The sequence below is a fragment of the Myzus persicae genome, unplaced genomic scaffold (genome assembly GCF_001856785.1).
Source record: "Myzus persicae strain clone G006 unplaced genomic scaffold, MPER_G0061.0, whole genome shotgun sequence".
Lineage (NCBI taxonomy): Eukaryota > Metazoa > Arthropoda > Insecta > Hemiptera > Aphididae > Myzus > Myzus persicae.
The window spans coordinates 199,235-222,444 of record NW_019103164.1 but is presented as its reverse complement, the minus strand read 5'-3'; the positions used below and the strand labels follow the sequence as shown (position 1 = coordinate 222,444).

Here is a 23,210-nt window from a genome sequence, read left to right as displayed (position 1 = left end):
TTTGTCTATAGAACTTTTTGGAGCAAAACCCAATAACTTATCTAATTTTGGTAGAAAACACAGCCTTTTGTACTAATTATATATTTTAATTGTTGAGCATTATATAAAGTTAGCTCATTTCATCAATTATGTTTTAATAATATATTAAAACTAGTCCATATTTGCTTAATGCAAATTTAAAAATAACGTTTGTATACACCTAACTCCAGAATCAACTTAATCCATTAATAATTAAACGATTGCATATACACATGTTAGTAAGTTACGAGATCGGGATTAGTGTCTTATTTTCATTGCCAAGACAAATCGTCAGGAAAGGTTAATAGTACTAACTACTAGCTTCTGTTAACAAATGCAAGATAATATTCTAACAGTTTCATGGTCGTAAAATTAAATATTATACCTATAGGTCGAATGTTTGATACTCGTGCACTATTATTCAAAACATATTTTGGATACTAACATATTGGTTTAAGTTATAAAGATGTTTTTTTCTTTAATTATGAAATGCCACGGAATATATTATCTGCATTTGTAAAATATATTCCAGTAAACTAATAAAGAAAATAATTATAGGAGACAGGTAGGAGGGTAACTACGTACTTAAAATTAAATATCGTACTTTTATCTATGCACAGTAATCACTAATCAGTTATTAAATAAAATTAGTCCCAACACATGGGTGGTAACAGCAGGGGTCTTGGGGGGGGGCTAAGCCCTCAAATATTACATTATCTCCCCGCCCCCACCCCATCTCTCAAATATTATAGTTTATTTTTATGATTATTGATTATTAATAGTTAATAGCTACCTAGTTAATATATAACTTGTAATATTATATTACATAATAGGTAGTTGACGAGAGTTGAAAAGTATCAAAACATGGCTGAGACATCTCTTAACGATTCATAATCGTTTCAACCCTTTGTCCATCATAAAGTTCAAGATTGAAAAAAAAGTTGTTAAAAAGTATTGATATTGAACACATTATTGGTCAATTTGATAATTTAATTTTCTAAAAAGTAAAAAGAATTGGGGGCAATAATCTTAGAACAATTGTATTGTTTTGTGATATTTTTAATAAGCTAACAAAAAATTAAAAATAATGTAATACATCTTTAGGTATTTAATTATATATTATACAAATATTTGTTTTGTAACTACATTAATTAATGAAATAATTATAATACCTATTTAATACATTGGCACAACTAGGGCAATTTTTTTGGTTGAGCTAGACTTGTATCAGCAGTATAAAACCACACAATTAGTATTTTAAACTAAAATATGATTACAGAATTGTGTGGGATGAGGATAAAACTTGGGAGATAACCCCCCCAAACCCCCCTATTTGCGTATATGCTATAATAAAGAAATGAATATACCTAATACAATATTACATTAATTATTTACTGCTGTGCATGATTATGGGGTGTAGGAGGCGCAAACCCGTCTTACATGTACAGTAAAAGTATTATTAGCCCCCACTCCTGAATTATAATGGATTTCCGTCTTTGATGAAACGTGTATAATAATGTATAAAAGTATACACCAACAGAATAACTATTAACGAATTCTAACATTCTCCTACTCTATATATGATTTACTTCAGTTCTTTTAAAAATGGCGACAGCCACGGTATATTTATCCTTTTGTACAACATTATATTGTAGAACTCGGCCAACCCCCTGTAATGTCCACCTGTCTATACAAAAAAAAAAAACATAAAGAAATTTCTCCCTCTGTTTTCTCCGCACGCGTTTCTTATAGTCAAGGCTAACAGATTTTCTGTACGTAATTTTCCACGCCGCAGATGTTTCCACTTCCTTCGCCTTTATGTGTATATTGTAAACTATAATTTATAATATATTATTATTTCTACACTCTTTCAGGTAAATATCTACTGTGCTAAATAGTTTACATCAGTGGCGTAGCCAATGGGAAGGAGCTCAGTGGGCTAAAGACTCCCCCTCCCCGTATAGGAAATTTATGTGTTGGAGCTGTTGGAGGGTATTACTTAAGCGCAAACCCCAATGATTGAATGATCATATTTTATCACTAAACATTAGACGTTAACATATAATCATACTTCAAATTTATAATTTTTTTAAGAGAAGAACTCTATTAAAAGGTGAGTTTAAAACCAATAAGCTAAGAAGTTTATTGGTATGGAAAATTAAACATATTTGCAAATAAGAATTTTGAACAATTTAATTTTTATAAGAAATAAGTGATGGAAAGCCATGTTTCTGGATCCTTCCAGTTGATTCAATTTTGCAGGATTAAGAAGTGTGGTGTCAACTTCAAAACAAGGCGTATGCATATTCATGTATACGGCTTTAAAAAAATTCAAAACTGTTATTTTTTTTACATAGGGGATCGGTGAAACCATATTTTGCTGGCCTATCATAATGATGCTAAGAAGAAGGACAATCACATCATAAGTTCGTCCTATATATTTTATGTACTAAAGGAAAAAAATAATGTATATGTAGCTTACTGCTTATATAAGTTGAAAATTATATCCGAAATATGTTAAGTATATAGCTGGTATGTATTTAAAAATCTATACAGGTAGGTAGTTGTTTATTAGGATTTTTCGTTATTTTAGGTTGTTATCACAAAAAAAATACTTTAATTATATCCTTAAATATTATATCTAGTTATACGTAATTATTAATTTAAATGTAACAAGCAATTATTAAGCTTATTTTTTGTTAAAATTATTGATACAACAAATAATCGTTTTAATGATCTATATGTTTTATAATTGAAATTTGATATTGGAAGTTCCTACATTTAAAATATTATGATATAATTTAATAATTTGCATCTAAATTATTACCATTGATTTATTATTAATATGTTTAAACGCCAATCAAAAAGCGTAGGATTAATGTCTAATGACGTAAAATGTTATCAGATCTTCAGACGTTGAGATTATTGAAAATGGTTTTTTTTTAAATTATTAAAGTAGTTAATATTGGATGAGCAGCGCACTGTTTATTTTCTCTCTCTGGCATATGCACAATATAGAAAAATGTACAAAAAACAATCTATTTGAGTAAACTTTGAGCAAAATCACCCACCAACAACTTTTACAGAATAATATTTTTGAGGGTTTACAATAATTATTCATTTGTCTAAATATTGTCCCAAATCAATAAATCATTTTAATTTACAAAAATTGTCTGTAATTTATACTCGTAAGAGTATAAAGTCAAATACTAATAAAATATAAAACTGATACGTCAAACGGCCAAACACTCAATATGATTATTCTCTATAATTTTGTGTAATAGACTGGTGCGATTTTTATTTATTTGAACCAGACGGGTTTATAATTATATGAAGATGAACATAATAAGTTGATAGTGTTTCATATAACATGTTATATACAAGGTAGAATAGAAAAAAGAAAATTAAAAACTAAATTAAAAATTTATATTTGCAAGAATGATAGTTAATAGTACGAGTATCATCAGTTTGTGCTTTATATAAAATAGTAATATGTTATGGTCAATTGCTAACTTGGTAGATACATAAAATATGACGAGTAAATAAAAATTATATTAAAATATGATAATGATTGATAAATGAAAAGGTCTATGTAATATTTATTTGACAAATACATTGGATTTTCCTCTAAGAAGTAAGAATACAAATTGTAAAATGAATGCGTTTTGTCAATGTTGCGTTCGTAGATCTGAGTAAGAAAACGAATTGTTTATGTATATTATTATATTAAACATTTTGGAAAAAATCTTAGCATCGATTTTGATAATTTATTCGATTTTTAGTTTATTTATTAATATTTAATACACAATTTATAATAATCTTGAAATAAACAAGATAAATACCCCCATCTGATTATTATTTATCTAAGATAATATGTTTTTCTACAGACCATTATTTGTTTTATTTAAACCTCAGATTGAAGTGAGTCATTATTTACTGTAAATTGTATTACTATTAAGTTTATACTTATAATTATTATTTATATGTATGATAAGAAAAATCGTTTTGTTGAATTCACGTTCACAATTTTACTAACAACCCGATATGCGTTAACTGATAACTAATCATCTATAAACGCTACAACTAACATTTCACGATTACGTTACTTACTTACTAATAAGTAATAGTATCAGACTCTGATTTGTATAATGATTAGGTGGTATAATTAAATCTTTATTATTTTTTATTGTTAAATAAAATATAAGTACAATCGCTCTTTTCTTATAGTAAATACTATTACTTATTCTATATTATCCAGATATTATATATTATATTATTGTACAATATGCATGTTGATATTGAACATTTTTAACTTTTTTGAAACTATTTTTGCATCAATTGATGTCATTGTATAAAATGACATTTTTGTTAAGAAAGTTAATGATTTTAACAATTTATATCGTAATTTTTTTTTGTTTTTTGCTATTTTAATGGCGATATATATTTTATACTTAATATTCATAAGCGAAATAATCTTATGAGTATTTAATAATAGGTAGGAATATTTATATAATTATTATATATAATTTAAATGTCTTAATTAAACTTAATTAATTATAACTTTATAAGTATTATTAAAAGTTCAGTAATAAATACCAGGATAAATTGTATATTTAAACCAACGAATTGTCTCTGTATTAATTGTTTTAAATTCTACAAATTTTATATTTATTTTTATGGTATAATTAAGGTAATTGCAAATCACATATTATGTGACACAAATATATATTTTTTAAACTATCTGTAGTGGCGTGTTTAGGAATATGGCTCCCAGAGTACACGATGAGGTAGCTCCCTTTTTGCATAATATTTAACACCAATACAACACAGACATAATTATAAGGTGATGTAAACTCCTATACAATACTATAAATACCCCCCCCCCCCCAACAATTTGCCTAATCTAAAGGCCCCAAAACTAATCGTATCATAAATTTGTTTATAAGACTTAAAAGCCACTCAACATTTTACTTTCGACACTCACTTTATAGTTTTAAATTATAATTTATTTCCGTGAAAATTGTATTAACAGACGTGAAATAAAATTTCAAAATGATTAGAGTAACGTAAAAATAAAAATTCATCATTATAGATTTATAAACTATAGTACGTAACTATAATAGGTAGTTTGGTAGCTTTCCAGCCCCTTTAGACTCAGAATTTGACAACTAAATACGACATATTAACCATCAAACGCGGACCACTAATGATTTGTATGGTTCTTGTGGTGAACTTATAATTCAAATTATTTATTTATAATTAAGATGAGTAAACTGAAATTAAACTAAAACAATAATTTTTTTAAACCTATGGTTTTTATCCTAACACCGCTTGTACATGTACGAACCTGCCGTGTGGATGTGAACGTGATCTTTTAACGTTATATAATGACCTATATTAAATTATCTGATTGGAGCGATGAATGTATTGGTCTTACAATGATGACACTAAGTTTTTTAATTTTGTCTATAACGACCTTTTGACTTTTATAGAAGTAAAAATGTTTCAATATTTGACTTTGAGGGGTTTATACTTTTAGAGCCAACGAGGAAACACTCAGAGTCCAACGGTCTATTATCGGCTGTAGTTTGTCATTATATAAAGCCATGATAAATATTAGTACCTAATTAATATTACTGTTCGAAAATATTATTTTTAAAACGTGTTTTTAGGAAACACGTCGTACATCAAATTGCAGTTTTAGATACCAGTTTATCAATAATGATTTTTACTTGTGAACGGAGTATATTTTATTTCTGTTAATAATAACTAATTAGGTATTAATTAAAACAATAAATACAATTAATACAATTGATGCAAAATATATAATTATGTAAAATATTTATTCATAAGTATTTTTTTTTATTGATAAAATATCCTTGGCGACTTGGGCCATTGGATTCACAAATAATTTAAATCGATAACATATTATTATGTATACTTATTCTAAATATTAGTTTTAAATTTTGGTTTGAAGATTGGCGGGCTGTGATGAATTGGATGATGTTGGCTATGAATTGAGAGTGATTTTGGAGTACTTCGGTGAGTGATTCGGGCAGGTTGTGACTAATTCTGATGTTGTGGTATAGTCGGCATTCAGTGAGAATGTGATTGATGGTGAGTTGGACACCACAGGCTGTGCATATAGGGGGGTTCTTCTTTGGTTATTAAGAAACTATGGGAGATTTGAGTATGTCCGATTCTGAGTCATGATTGGATAACTTCAAATGTTCTGGGTATTTCGATAGGGAATGTGCAATCGTCGGTGTTATATGTTTGATATGATTCAGTTTGGTGGAGTAGGATGATGTCCCTTTCTGGTGCCATCTTAGTTGGAATTTATTTGTTATGAGCATTGGTAGGAATGTCCCTGAATGAAGTTATTTGTGTAAGTGATGGAAGTGGAGACTGGAGAGGTGATGTCGGTTTTGGCTGCTAGATCAGCGAGCTCATTTTCAATGATGTTTGGGTGTCCGGGAATCCAGAAGAGTTTGATCTTGAAGTTATCGTTGTTTTGTGGAGTTAAAATTTTATTTTGAATATATAGGCCAATGTCTGGTGGGTTATAAGTATTTTTAATATTATTGATGGCGCTGAGGAATTCAGTGAAGATGATGGTGTCTTGGAAGAGGTGATCGGTTTTTAACTCTAAAGCTTACACATACGTTTTGTTTCCTAAACAAATCATGATTCTTAGAATACAATATTACGATTACACGATAAAAACGTTTTATTTTGTTTCAAACTCAAGATTATAAGGTCAGACATAAATTGTGATTATACCTACTACTGGTTACCTAAATGTATTATACACCTACTTGGGCGTCCTATATATGCACCTATATAATGACTAAACGACTGACCTAGTAATCACTATATATTTTCTCGTTACATTAAAAGGTTAAATGTCATGCCACACGCGATAAACATGCGTATCGCGTGTTTATAGTATTATACGAAACAATATTTTACACGATACATGTACAAATTAAAATGGTATTTTCATTTCAATTCGTGGGTAGATATATTGGTGTAAAATATAAATGGTTAAAAATCTGGGGGCTTAGAAATGTCAATCTCACGGGTTAGCATAATTAATTACACTGACCAGGCTTAGTTATAGGAAATATTCGGGGGGGGGGGCTTTAGGACTATTTTTGTGGGCTTAGCCTCCTAAGAATACCCTCCGTTTCACCAATTTACACTGGTGGGTACGTACTTAAATTTTTAAATGTTTGCAGTGGAAACATCTTTTTTTACATACCTACTGTGATCACAATGATATAATTTTTAAAATAATTATACTTACGTTTTAAGTAATCAGATTTAATATAATGATATAGGTACTATTGTACTCACCAATTACTGTAATATATATTATAATTCAGACTCATATTTTTAGTATAGACAAACAAATTTTATTGACCTAAAAAACCTTTATTATCACTACCTTTATAATTGATATTTCTTATATTGTATCCTGTCATCTAATACATAATTAATCAATATTATTATTAGTTGTACCTTTTTTATTTGGTATAAGGTGAATTAATTAAATAAAAAATTGAGTATTCTTAATTTATTTCATAATGTTATACAATATTAGTTATTACACTATAGAATAATATAGTTAAATTACATTACGGAGAATGACATATTAGTTTTAATAAAATATTAATTTATTAATTGATTATGGTGTATTTACACAATTGTGTACTTAGCTTAATAACTATTATTTAGTGTGTTTATGTTCTTCGTGGTTGTGGCCAGTATGATCACCTGTTTTATGGTCATGTCCTGTGTGATCAATTGCGTCGTGGTTATGGCCAGTATGATCACCTGTTGTATGGTCATGTCCTGAGTGATCAATTGCGTCGTGGTTATGGCCAGTATGATCACCTGTTGTATGGTTATGGCCTGAGTGATCAGTTCCTTCGTGGCTCGCGTGGCCATCGTGATTAGCGGGTTTTTCACCTTCGTGATGACAGTGAGCACTCAAACATTGTTGTATCAAAACAACTACCACGAAAAGTAACACCATCTAAACAAAATATTTGAGTTAGGTACAAATTTGCTTTGATGTCTAATTTCTAAATGTCAAGTAAATTTCAATAGTAAGAATAAAAATTATTATGAAAATAATCATTCTATTATTATACATATAGACACCTATATACTGATATTATGTATTCAGTACCTATATAAAAAATAAATGTTTTAATATTTTTTATGTTAATTTTATGAACGTTATAAACAAAATTTTAAAATTCATTTTATCTCGATTGTAAAAATACAAACATATTAATTAGTAGATTTAAATATTGTATCAAATTTATAAAAATCATTTTTATAAAATTACTGTATCCTTCAAACGTTTTTGAGCAGTTGCACACTCTTTAACAATTCTACCTACTTTACATTTTTGATTTATTTACAAATTATAAGTAGGTTTTATGATAACAATATTAATTGCGAGTAAAATAAAAATAAAAATTTTTTTTAATACATATTATATAACTAAAAAAAGCTTTGGCCTTATTTTAACTTTAGTAAATAGTTATCCAGAAAGGCTGTACATAAAATAAGTCAATGAAGAGTTACACTAGAAAAATTATTGCACAAACTAACTGAAAAATGTCTCAAGTTTCTATGTATATATTATTTTTGATAAAAGACTCTCGGCAGCATAGGATTTGGGTTTACAAATAATTTAATCGATAACATTATATATAATTAAGTCTCTAAACTGTGTAGGTACTCGATAACTTCAATAAAGGAATACAGAAATTATTAATAAGTTATTGAATTACATATTTTTGAAACAGACAGTTCAGATATTATATAAAAAGGAATTGTTGAATATTATTAATTTTTATAACTAATGATTTGTAACCATGCTTAGTCATTTTGTGTTATGAATAATAACAAATTACTTACCGAATATTTCATGATGTTGAGTGTAAATTAACAACTTTATAAAAAAAAATCTTAGATAAACACTATTTAACTGTTTGTAAGAACTGTGAGGAAAACCACTGTATACCACTATATAAATACACGGTGTTTGATGCGATAAAAAAATAATCTACAATAAATTATGTTGTTTTCTAAAAACTTTTCCCCTTCCATTAATATTGTTTTTAACAAACTAATTTATAGTTTTTTATATTCTCATAATATACTATTATTATTTGTTAACTTATATTTCTACGTGCCTGATACAGTTACACGATAACAGTTTTAAGAATTATATTCTACGTAATCGCGTAAATATATAATTTTTACGAGAATAAGTCGTTAAATAAAAATTACATTAAACCTTTTAAATTCTAAACAGACCACAGACGTAATTAAAATAAATATATTTTTAAATGTTATTTGTGTTTAACAGACAACATTTGAGGTAGTATAAAATGCTTTCATCTTAAAAAATGAAATGAGTTTCTGGTAAGAAATGTTATCTAGTTGATACTTAAAGGAAAGGGAAGGGAGGTGGGGTCTTAAGAGTAAAAATTCAACAATACTTTTCAAAAAATGATGAGTAAAAAAGTACGGTAAATGTGTACAATATCAGTTTCGATTGTTTGGATTGTTTGCAAAAAAGACATTTTTATATGCTAGAATTTTGTAAACGTCATCATTTCAAATATTATAATTTAGTGTTATTTATAGACATTTTAATTTTTGTACTTTTTTACAAATTTTCCGATGTTACTTTGCATGATGCAAGATTTTCAAGGAAGTAATTGGAGTGTATCGATACTTTTGGGTCAATTTTGAGAGTTCATGAAGTTACACGTGCTATATACAAGCGAAACGTATCGGACTAAGATTTCGATACGAGCCTGTACGTAACTATTGCTGTCGGTATGTAACTATTCCTTATTGATATGTATCGAATCTATTTTCTTGAAAATATGAATGCAGTTTTTGTTTACGAGTAAAAAGATTTACAATTTAATACATGGTTTTTTTTTATAGCAACGAAAAATATTAAAAAAACATTATAAGAATTATTTTTATAAGAGTTTGAATTTCAAATTTCAAACATCTAAGAAATTCTCAAATTATTTTGTATTTGAAAATTAACACAATTTAAAATTTAAAAACAATTTAGAATAAAATCATGTTAAACTGAACTTTTGAAAATTCAATTTTTTTTGTGTTAAGATTTTATATTTTAACCACGGAAACTTGAAACATTTCATTTTTTTAATTCAATTAAATTTTCAAAAAAATAGAAGACTAATTCTAAGCTATATTATATATATTTGAGCTAATTAAAAGCTTTAAAATGTTTGTATTTTTTTAGTTTTTTTAGAAGTTGAAAAAAGTGATCGTGTTTTATCAAAAAACTTGAAAATTAAATACAAAGTAAATTACATAAGTTTTCTTAATATAACTTAAGAACAGCCATATAAGTATCTACATTTTTTGTTTTTTATAGACATTTTAAGTTCAAATTTTATTGACATTTTATATTTCAATAAAAAAATACCATTCTTTCTTTCAATGGTTTTAGTTGTTTCATTATATGTATTTCAAAAAATATAATTTACAAGGAGTTTTTATATCCCATTTTGGTCAATTTTGCTTTCATAATGAATTTATTCAAATTCTGATTTTCAGAATTTTTAAGTTGGTATCTTTAGGTACTTAAGAACCATATTTTCATCCATTAATGTTTGTATACTTTTTTTAGGAGTGACCAAGGTGTGTAAAGCCATCTAAATTTTTTAGTGTAAATTGTTAGGCACTATTAAGCAGTAGAATTTTTTTGAAAATGTTAACGTATCTAAATCAAAAATTGGACTGGTAATTTATGAGTTATTAAAATGCATACACTACCTAGTCATAGTAATCCTATCATTATTAGAAAATTATAATAGTTTTAATACTAATATATTAGCATTTTATGATTGTTAAAATTATCTAAGTAGGTAGTGATTATAATAAGTAGGTTCTAGTCTGTATAAAACATCTATTTCATAATATATAGTATAAAAACAATAACTAAAGACAATTACCCTTTGTGTGTAACATTTAATAACTCAGAAAAAAACTTTCAAATATCGATTATTGCTTCAAAATGTTAAAAAAAATCGTATTCTGTTTGATAATTTACAGTAATAAGTTACAATATTATATGTATGTAATACTCATTGGAAAAAAAGGAGTTAGTATCGGCGACACGCGGCGGCATTCCTTATGAATGGTATTAAAAATCTAAGTTTTTGCAAATACGGGTTTTTAGTACCTATGTGTAATTAAAAATTCCAAAAATCAAAATTTGAACAAACGCATTATTTAAGAATAAAACGAACGATCTACCCAAGATGGTGGATCGCCCATTTTAAATAATATAGATCTATATATAGGTAATACAAGTTCATTATTCCTATAAACTCCCTAATATTTTGGACTCGTTACATTTATTTTAGTTTTATGTTTAAGTTACATAATAATTTATATAATCGATTAGTTTATTATATTACGCATAGTAGCTGGTACCTAACTTTACCGACCACCCATTTAGTCGGGACGGCGCATAATTGACTGTGGTTGGAAACGTAGAGCTTGCAGGTCAGTTCGGTGTACCTATACAATTTAGATGTAAGTATAATTTTTTTATATTATTACGGATTATAATAGTATCCTATTTTTTACAACCTCACTATTATCGTTACAGTCAAATGTACAAACAATAATGATTCATGGCCGATAACAGGATTAAAAATATTATGTTGGACTGGTGTAATCGTTTTATATCATATATATTATTTATAATATCATATTAAAACATTATATATTATATAAAGGTAGGTATATATATATACATGTATAGTAAATAATATATAGAGGCTAATGTTATGGTGTAACTGTGTAAGTATATTAAATGTGTTTAGTTAACATTAGATCGGTTATATAGCACATATAAATATATAATATATATTTATAAATATATATATATATTCATTCAGGAAGCCATAAAATCGTATATTTGTATCCAATTACACGTGTTTTTCGTAACACGCGGTGATGGTAAATATAATTATGTCGAAATAATAAAATAGCATAGGTACCTATAACGCATTTATACAGTGTAACGTGCATTTAACGATGAAAACAACAGCCCGTTATTTATCAAAGAAAAAATTTTATTTAAAAGCAATATTGACCTCAAAAGTCAAGTCGACTATTAACCGGTATAAAAAATGTCGATTTTGGTTAACCAAGGGTTGGTTGCGCGTCGCAAACAATTGGAAAACGACTGAGCCATCGGCGAGAGGACGAACTGCAGCAGCAGAAATCGACGGTAATATGTTCCTCGGATTGGACGAAAACAGAGACGTGTTGTTAAAACGTTTGAATGCCGGCCAAGATTTATACCCCAATTGTGATACATCGATTTGGCTAAGAAACTGTACGCGTGACATCCTGACTCCGATCCAGGGGAAAATCGAGGGTAAGTTGATGCGGGTTTAACTAATAAACATTTATGTCTATTGCCTCTTATTATGAGTTGCACCGTGTATAACATAGAGAAGATGCAATTCAATTGCATGACTATTATGCAATTCGCACATAATACACTGAGGTCTATTGGTTTTCAAAAATTATATTATCGATTTACAAATTTACAATAACACAATATTAATAATATTATTTAGGTAAGATACCGGAATGGTTATCGGGGTCGCTGTTACGAAACGGCCCGGGGAGTACACGAGTGGGAAATTCTGAGTTTAAACACATATTTGACAGCTCGGCTTTACTACACAGGTAAAAATGTTAACTATGAATTCTTAAAATGAATTTTTTATAATATTATATGATTTGTTTATACATTGTATTTACACTAACTATAATATTATGTACATTGTAAATCTATATGGTATTATAGGTTTGCATTCAAAAATGGAAAAGTATCATATCAGTGTAGATTTTTGGAATCAAACACATATAAACAAAATAAAGCAGCTCAAAGGATTGTCATTACCGAATTCGGAACCAGAGCGTGTCCCGATCCTTGTAAAACAATTTTTCACAGGTATGAACTAAAAAATATAGTTAGGTATCAACTGCAACCTTTTTGTTAATACTAAAATATTAGTTTTAGTGTAATACAGTAGAAACACAATATACACATTTACTAATAAAACAAAACAATAAATAATAAAACAACGTCATGAACTATAATCCATTCATCGTTTTTTTTACTTTACACACGTCTCTTATTTATATATTATATGCTCACTATAGAACACTTCAAAATTATTAGTAATGCAGTCTCATATATTGGAGGTGATTATATTTTATAAAGTCCTATAATGTTCTTTGGCAAGGACAAAAGTTCATTTAGAGTTGCTAAGTTTTAAGCGTACACGTGTACACAATAAATCAACTATTAATAAATAATATTAATATAATATGAGTCAAGTGCCAACACTAAATAACTAATTAGTTATGAATTTATGATCTAGTTTGAGTTTTATGCTTCAATTGATAAATATATTGGAGGGTAGATAAATGAAAAGTTGAAAAAATATTACCATTAGTATTACATTTTCATTAAACATTTGAATTTCAAAACATTAATCATTATTGTAGACTTGTTGATTTTTAAATACAATGATGTACAATGCAATTGAACAGCAGAGAATCTAAGGCTTTTCAATAATTGTCCTTCAATAATCCCAACATAGTTGCAACATATATCTACACTATTTGTATCGCATGGATTGAAGGTTATTATAGTATGTTTATTTATTTACTTCTAAAATTTGTCTTTAAAAATAAAAATGAAAAAATTTTAAATCTAGATCAAATGCAACCAATATGTTTTAAAGTTATGTCTATCCACCTAATTTATGGCATTAAATAGTAATAATTTAATTAGCCGATATAGTATATTCTACATTTAGGTTAAAATTTTTTTCCGTCTTAAAATAAGTACATTGAAAGAAAAATTGATGGTACGCATTTATTCTGTCATGAATAATACCAAATGTTTACTTATCAGAAGTAAATACTATTTTTTTAAATTTATCTATGATAATATATTATCTAGTCCTGTTAAAACTTTAAATTTTAGTTCCCAAATATAACAGATAAAAGTCACGTTAAATATAGGTATTTTTTTCTAAATTCTACTGATTGTTACGTATTTTATTATCGTACATATAATCCTTATAATATTGTTATTGCGTACACATAGCCACATTACGTCCTATAAATGTGTATGTATAAGTATGGAAAATTAATATCCACGACAAATCGATGAACGTGACAAATATTCTTGCACGGCTTTCATAAATGATATACTTATTAAATGTATTTACTGAATTAGGTTGACCAACAGGAAAAAAAATACCTGCAATGTAATTAAATAGGGAAAACAAAGAAAAATAAACAATTATATTAACTAAACGCCAATAATAAGCAATAATTATGAGTGACTAATAGCGCATAACTCTGTAGGTGGATATAAATCATTAAATGTAAATAAATCGAAAAAAGAAATCAATGTTCAACGCATTAAAATTTAATTGCAACTATTAGAAAACGAGCGTGGATAATAACGAGAGTTAAATATTTAATACTTATACATTTATTATACTAATATGACATTAATATTTATGACTTTAATAATTAATAATTATACTTTAAGTGCAAATGTATTTACAATTCTAAACCAATAGGTAATAATATAATAATCATATTTCAAAATCTCAAAATCTCCTGTACATACATCAGAGTTATCGCATATTTAACTGTCTTACGACTACATCCAACCAAACATTTAGAAATTTTTAACAATTAAGACCACACCCAATGTGAATTAATTTTTTTATGACCACATGGTTTACATGGAATTTGGTAACAGTAGTAAGAGAGTTGAAAAGTAGTGATCGCATATAAAGTCTCGGTCTTTAAGTCTTTTACTAACACATGTCATAGGTAGTATGCTTTAATTTGCAAATTGAACGTTGTGAAGAATTCCTTTTTTTCTGTTATTACTTTTAATATTATTTAGTAAATTATATTTACCATCAAATTTAGAGGTAATTATATTATCTAGATCTCACCCGTTCAGGATTTTTATGCTTTTTAGTTTTTAATACTGAAATAAGTAATTAGGACCACTATTTAAATTAATTGTATTTTTATTTCTATTTAAATATTTACACGGCCAACAAGGGAAATATCCATTGATAGAACCCAATGTGAATTTTTTTGTTTTCAATTTATTAACTGGGAATATTTTGGTAATATAGATAATTGTTTTGGGCTAGGTACCTTTAACCCTTTTTTGTATGTTAGCAATTTCGGATGTAATCTTGTGTAAAGTCTTAATGTACTGATTTTTAAACTATTGCGAGTAGTGTCGTTTGATATATACATGTACATACTAGGGTGCAGAAGTGATCAGACAGATCTGAACATTTAAGATTTGAGTTAGAATTACCTAAGTTATAGTTGTCCATGAAATAACACTCAACTGAATAAAAAGATACTTTTATTTTAGGTTTTCTAATGTATTTAAATGGGGAGACGACCAATCAGACAATGCGATGATATCTATTTACCCAATCGGCGATGAGTATTTTGCATTTACCGAGTATCCAATAATGATCAAAATTGATCCAACAACTCTCGAGACACTTAAAACTGTAAATATAATATAATATTAATATTAAACAATAATCTAATAAGCTTTTTTTATAGTATTATTTAAATAATACATTGTTGTTCAAAATATTGTATTTCAAAATAGGATCATATTACTTATGGTTAGGTACTTATTATTTAATCGTTTTTTAAAATTGTTTTTCTTGTATTAATTTATGATTAAACACGAATGGTAAGTATACGCATTGTGCAGTTGTGCACATTGCATCATAAAATATGAAATATTGGCTTACTTTATTATTTCAATTGAACAAGTTCCATGAATTTTGATACATATAATACGTAAATATGTTGCAATAATAATGAAAATCATATAGTATTGTTAAAGCTCATAACAATTGTTTAAAATTTTATTTGAATTTTATCTTTTACATACACATGTAAAGTACGTTCATATATATATTATTATGATATAATATGCATTTGCATATGCGTGTGTGGGTAAGTGCCAGCGTGTGTGTTGTTATAATATGTTGTAATATTATCAATCATGATAAAAATGTAAAAATATACTTAGAGATATGATTGTTATTTCTCATTCTCACATTTAAGCACGTTTCGTAGTTGAACAAATTTATAAACAAAAAAATGTTGTGCTTGCGTTGCTAGTAGGTAATAGGTAATAATTAATTGGTATATTTTTACATAATTGATATTAAGAAGGTGTCAGCGTATTATATATATTTGTTTTCTTTCTTTTTCCCACCCACACAAGAAATTTTCGTTCAGCAGAACCAACCTATTGTGTTGTTAGCTTTTACAAAAGAACGGACCTATTATAAAACTTAAAATTGATAACATTATATCTGCATTAGTACGTTGCGATATTTTATTATTGTCTGCAATAAACGAATGTTTTTAAATTGTAATATTTCACGTATGTCGTATTCATAATACTGGCATATGAAAATTGAAAAATCGTAAAAAAAATTTTAATATAGTTAATGATATTATTATTTATTATAATTCATAACTTAAAGTTTCATAATATTGGTCAATTAATTGTAATGTTTAAAAGTACCTATTAACAATGCCATATGCCCATAGATTAGTTCTGCCGACCGCCAATTCTGAGAATGAAAATAAATAGTACTCTGACATCTTTGTAACGGACATTTTTCCAATTAGATAGACATTGCTCGTCTGAATGGTATTGTTCATCATACTGCTCACCCACACGTGGCAGCCGATGGTGCAGTTTTCAATTTAGCGACTGTTCCAAAAATTGACGGACCTCATTATTGCGTGGTTAAATTTCCTCGGGTTGATTCAGGTAGGGCCCCAAAAATATTTCAAAGCACTGTATTTAGTAAGTATAACACGTTTCCACTAAAAAAGTCTTCCAATAGTGGTACCACCAAAAATGTTTTTACCATAAAATATAACATTTTCTAGAAAATAAGAAAAATGTTGTGATTTTAATAATCTAATGTGGAATAATATAATTTTTAGGAGAGGGCTAATAAAAAATGTCATAACATTTAAATTTGTATTGCTTGCACCAGAGTTATCTTTTATATTTATTATATATTTATATTGCCACATATAATTTAATATTAAATGCATACTACTGAAATAAATAACATTTTTAACAACTTTTTGTTTATGTTCATTCACTACAAATACCTTACATCTGTATATGGTCCCTCATATCCTTTATATCATATATTATTATTGTGATCAAGTCCAGTCCAAAAATTGCATACTTCAAGAAGATTTTTATTTTAAAAGCTGTTCATATTTATTTATCTATATTTCGTAAAATATGTATAGGCAAAAATAAGGCTGATACGGGGGCAATGGGGCATGGTCCCTTTCTCACTCCCCTGGCTATATTACTATCTACATACGTTTATTGAGTAAATTCTTTTTATGTTTTCCAAGAAACCGGATGCCAGTATTCGACGGATGAAATGTTTGGGCGAATGTGCATCGTGGCTACCATAAAGTGTCGGTGGCCCTTGCATCCTGGGTATATGCATTCCTTCGGCATAACGGAACATTATTTTGTCGTAGTCGAACAGCCCTTAAGCATTTCAGTGTCTACTGCCGTGGTTAACAAATTCAAAGGAGATCCGCTGTCGGGTGCACTAAAATGGTTTCAAGACTGCCCCGTAAGTGACAATTTTCGGTTATTATATAGTATATACAAATGCAACAACAACACGCGTATGACACGAATGACATTAATATTTAGAGCACATATTATATGGACTATACATGCGTACCAATAATATGTAACATAAACAATTTTAGGTTTAAACTGATCCTTCGCCACCACTACTTCAGAGGATGATGTAGACAATTTTAATGACATTTCGTAAGGAATTCAAAGTATTCTAAAAGTGGTCCCGTGGCAGAAAGTACCAACAATTACGAAATAGAAAAACGGTTTCGTGCTGCAGGATAAACTTGTGGACACCGTGTTTAGTGTTTACTGCAGATTTACCTATTTTTCACAATATCAGCAAAAGATCTTTTTTGTCTCTTTAATTAATCCGTGTCACAAGTTTAATTATTTTTTTTACATCAGTATTCACAAATTTGTGACTTGCACCTAATTAATGTATGAAAAGGAAACAATGAATATTACGAATGAATGATTTGGATTGCCAGGGCCCCGCATTATATGTTGATACAGTATTTTGCTCATCCAACTTTAAATACTTAAAAGTTATAACTAATAAACTACCTGTCCAATATTTAATTTTTCTACACCAAAATATCATATAATGTCATTCAAAACAGTAAAAATCTCAAAAAAGTGTACAGAGATTAAATGGATCATTTCGTATATAAACATAAATATTATAAGTTAATTGTTATAATATATCATATCCAATGTTTCCTCTGTAACTCTGTGTTAACCCTTTGTATACTTATATATTGTATAGACTTTAATTCACTTGATTTCACGATCTGACGGCAAAACAGCAAAGACATTTAAATCGGATGCGTTCTTTTATCTCCACATAATAAATCAGTACGAAGAAGATGATCACATAGTGATTGATATTTGTTGTTATCGAGATCCTTCCATGATCGACTGCATGTTCGTCGAAGCATTACAAGTACATTTTTAAAATTTGTTAAAATTAATTATTTAATTATAATGATTTAAATCGTTTTGTGAATTGACTTATATATGAACAGTAAAAGTCAGTAAACATCCATCTCCGCTATTTAAGTGGTTATTATTTAAATCTCTGCACGGGGGGTGTACATTCGAATATATGTTAGGTGCCAGTATGATTAGGTTACAGCCTATATACAGAGTGATCTAACAAGTATGCTGACCCCCCTTTTTTCTTTGATAATGAAGTTTTTCAAGATCTGATTTTTGGATATAATTATATACTATCATATACTACTATCATATTTTCATATTCTTGAGATTTTTTTGTACCACTTGAGGAGTATCCTGTGGCGACATAAATTTTTATTTTTCAAATGGGAACCCCACTTTTTTACAGTAAATTATTTAGCGGATTTAGTCAAACACTTAGGTAAATAACAAGTAAAATCTTTCTTGATTTATTTAGTTATTTTTCTAAATCCATGTGTAGAACTGTATAAGCATACTCCTATTATTGACTATTATCCTTAGTACAAATTGTCCAATAACTAGGAAACCACTCTTTCGAATTTTGATTTCGATACATCAAAGTTCTCAAAAAAATACTCGAAAAACTTCATTATTAAAGAAAAAAAGGGGGTGAGCATACTTGTTGGATCATCTTGTTGATAGATAACCAAACAAGGTATTATACGTGGTGATATACATATATTAGATATTAATAATTAATCATTGCAAGTTGCAACATTGTTATCGCCATCCGCAACGACCGTTCATTATATTAATGTACCACAGATTATAGTATAATTTAATTTACATTGCCCATACTATTTTAAATTGTAGACTTTTCTTCTTTGTTCTTATTATTTATAGAGTATATGACATTTTACACTCGCTAAATCGTTATTATCAAACCAACTTAATAGACTTTTATTTCAGAATCTCAACAAAAACCCAGATTATGCAGCTATGTTTCGCAGCAGGCCTTTGAGATTCGTGTTGCCAATTAACCGCGACAATCCTACAAGTGGTGATATCAAAAACGACCACTTGTGTGTCTCCCCCGAAAAGCTATGCGATTTGGGTTGTGAGACACCCAGGATTAATGAATTCAAAATTGGGAAAAAATACAGGTTTTTTTATGCAATATCATCTGACGTTGACGCTGAAAACCCTGGGACGGTAATTATATTGTTGTTCTGTGGTTGAATTCGTTAAGATTTATGTAGGTTCTACTCGGGACTCGGAAGTTGTAAGAGTTGAATTTTATTCTATAATTTATATGCTCTCGGTTTATAGCAAAGGAAGCTAGAAATCTAAGCTATACAATGGTGAGTTTAAAACTCAAAATTGTAAAGTGCATAATTAGCATACTTAATTTTAAGTATTTTAAGTATTTCATTTTACCACATTTTAAGGGAAAAGTGCATGTTTCTTGATTTTCATGCACATTTTATGCATATTTAATATTTTCTAAAAAAAATTATCTTTTTTTCTTAAACTGTTTCTTTTTCTTAATATTATTGAATATATAACTCGATATTATTTAATGTAGGTAGGTATTTATTGTTATCGTCTAAGTCGACTATTAATTTATTTATTTAACTACAACGGCGCTATGCACATTTAATCTCTATCACGCTAATATTCTGATGTACTATATTTTCAAATATATTTTTTTCAGTTTAATACAATTTCAAAATGCCAAACAATTTCCCGCCATATTTAAAATATTATACATTTATTTTTCAATATTTTATATTTATTTTAGTGCAAATTAATAAGAACATAAAATGGTTTTTTTTTTGGAATTTTTAACTTTTATGAATATTTATATAACATTTTTTCTATTGGATATTTTTGCATGCATATTTTTAATTTTTTTAGCTCCTATAACTTCCAAGACCCGGCTGAGTTATGAGAACAAAAAACAATCATGCATAGATACAAATTACATATTAATATATTATATTATTATCATATTATAAAAACATATATAAGTATTATATAATTGTTTTATCACTTTTTTTAAATTAGCTCATTAAAGTGGATACGTACAATAAAACATGTAAAACATGGTGTGAACAGAACGTATATCCTAGTGAACCAATTTTCGTTTCTTTACCAAACGCTGAAGTATGTATAAATCATTTTCATAAAATCGAATATTATTTGTCTATATTATAGTCTATAATCTATATACAACAACAAATTTATATAAATATGTTTTTTTATATTAAATTATGATTTAAAAAAAATAATAACTGACGAGTTCTATAAAAAAAATGCATTAATTTAATGGTCTCCTAAAATGGTGTCCACTATATATAATCATGCTCGAGGGATCATCTGCTATTACTATTGAAGATTGTCATTCCTTAAATGTGTTTTTAGTTCAACCGGCATCGATCTACTTTTATTATAGTAAATCCGATTAAATTTTATTTAGAGGATGTCAGAGCACTATTTGTTTTCTAATTTTCTTCCTCTGACCCACTCGCCAAATACCAAATTTGTGTTCAGTAGATCTAACCTTGTGTAGTTAGCTTTAATATTAAAACGAATTGACCTATTATCAAACAATTAAAGTTTATAACAATATCTGTGTTCTTACATCTTGCGTTGACTTATTAACGATATTTAAATTTTAAAATGAGATGAAAATTTTTAAATTGTAACATTTTACATACTCATAACTCAGATAAAAATTGAAATATCGTAAAAAGCAAACTCCCGAACACATGGATAATGTACATAACTTTAAGTTTGATCATATTGGTCAATTCACTTTAATATTAAAGCGAACAACACAAAGTTGGTTTTACTGAACGAAAATTTGCTACGTGTTGCGCATATGCCAGACAGAGAAAATATAGAAGACCGATAATGTGACACTATGATGAAAATATAATTCTCTAATATGTTTATAAGTAAAAATTATTAAGTGTTTGGTGATGTGCCCGTATATGTAAACAGGATGAAGACGACGGTGTAGTTTTATCATCAATCATTTGGGGCGGAACAGAGTGTGAAAACCAAGCTGGAGTAATCGTTTTGGACGCAAAGAGTTGGACAGAGATAGGGCGAGCTGTTTTCGTCACTCAGTCACCAGTTCCTAAGTGCTTACATGGCTGGTATGCTGCTGCTGTATAGAAAACTTGTCATCTAAATATACAGTTATAGAGAATATACTTATTTTTGATAATTATTATTGATCATCGCAATCGATTTTTAAATCAATATCTATCAAACTAACTATTATAATATATATTGTTTTATATACTTGCATGTTATATTAAATGTATTTTACTATCATGTGTTTTGAAATCTTCTTGTTGTATTTGAACCACAGAAAACAAGAAAAAACTGTTTTAACGCTATCTGCTATCTGTGGTACATGATGATTATTTCTCTTTCATACTGATTATTTACAGTGATAAAATTAAATATTTTTCTATCATTTGATAACACATTCCACTCAATATCTGAATTTGTCATTTTTTGTGACTTATGTCGTTTCTCAAATAGGTGGTTCATTTGAAACCAGTGGAATTATTATAGTATAGACTACAAGAGGTTTATTTTAATCCCAAGACTTATTATGATCTTTTGTAAATAAACATCTAGTCATTCTATTACTTCTATCAGGTCGTGTATTCGAGAATTTGATCAAACACACAGCACAATATAAATGTATAGGTATATGCATATAATGTAATATAATGCAGCCAATATTAATATGGCTGGGTTATGCTGTAGAAGTCTTAGGTGACACAAATTAACTACTCAAAATACTCGAATCAAAATAATAAATTACACTGATTATTGCTCGTCATGAAAAGTCCAGTCGTCGCTCGTAGGATTCGGTATAGAGATGTTGTTACTCTGTTTGGTGGTGATAATGCACTGACGAAGAGACGACCCAGAAGGGTCTGGAGATTTCCGATTTCTACGTGCGACAGTTTGGCCGTTATTTATTTATCTGTTATATTTTAAAGAATTGTGTGAGTATATCATTACACTTTTATACAAAGAGAACTATTAAATTTAATTAATTCTAAAGAAGTGTGAAGTTTTCCTGCTTCTAGCCAAACTTAAATGATAGTCCCGAGAAATTTAAATATTCACTTTTTATGTATAAATGCATAAATGTTTTGTATAAATTAATGTTGATAACAGTAGGAAAAATAAATGAACGGTGTAAAATAAGACTAATATTTTAATATAAGAAACATTGTATTTAACCATGTGTAAAATATTTTATAAGTTAAACCAGACACTATTATCAAATGTTATCGTCAAACGTGACCTGTTTTAAACATGGCTGTTTAGAATACATATTGTATAGAACATACGCTATCGGTTCATTTGCGGTCACTTATTTTTCTTTTCATTAGCGATCAATTATTTAAAATGGCTTAAA

General features: G+C 27.9%; 2 protein-coding genes across 2 annotated transcripts; one reads left to right on the top strand and one right to left on the bottom strand.

Moving 5' to 3' along the window:
- Positions 1–7,434: 7,434 nt before the first annotated feature.
- LOC111033924 (urease accessory protein UreE-like) lies at positions 7,435–9,087 on the bottom strand. Its single transcript, XM_022314880.1, has 2 exons — positions 8,956–9,087; positions 7,435–8,059 (listed from the first exon to the last, which is right to left on the bottom strand). Exons 1-2 carry the CDS (start codon positions 8,965–8,967, stop codon positions 7,751–7,753), a joined length of 321 nt encoding a protein of 106 aa, XP_022170572.1. The 5' UTR covers positions 8,968–9,087; the 3' UTR covers positions 7,435–7,750.
- Positions 9,088–11,864: 2,777 nt separating this feature from the next.
- Positions 11,865–22,968, top strand: LOC111033893 (carotenoid isomerooxygenase). Its single transcript, XM_022314833.1, has 10 exons — positions 11,865–12,484; positions 12,690–12,801; positions 12,923–13,069; positions 15,548–15,692; positions 16,840–16,984; positions 17,596–17,825; positions 18,606–18,782; positions 19,727–19,969; positions 20,825–20,923; positions 21,764–22,968. Exons 1-10 carry the CDS (start codon positions 12,139–12,141, stop codon positions 21,938–21,940), a joined length of 1,821 nt encoding a protein of 606 aa, XP_022170525.1. The 5' UTR covers positions 11,865–12,138; the 3' UTR covers positions 21,941–22,968.
- Positions 22,969–23,210: the final 242 nt, after the last annotated feature.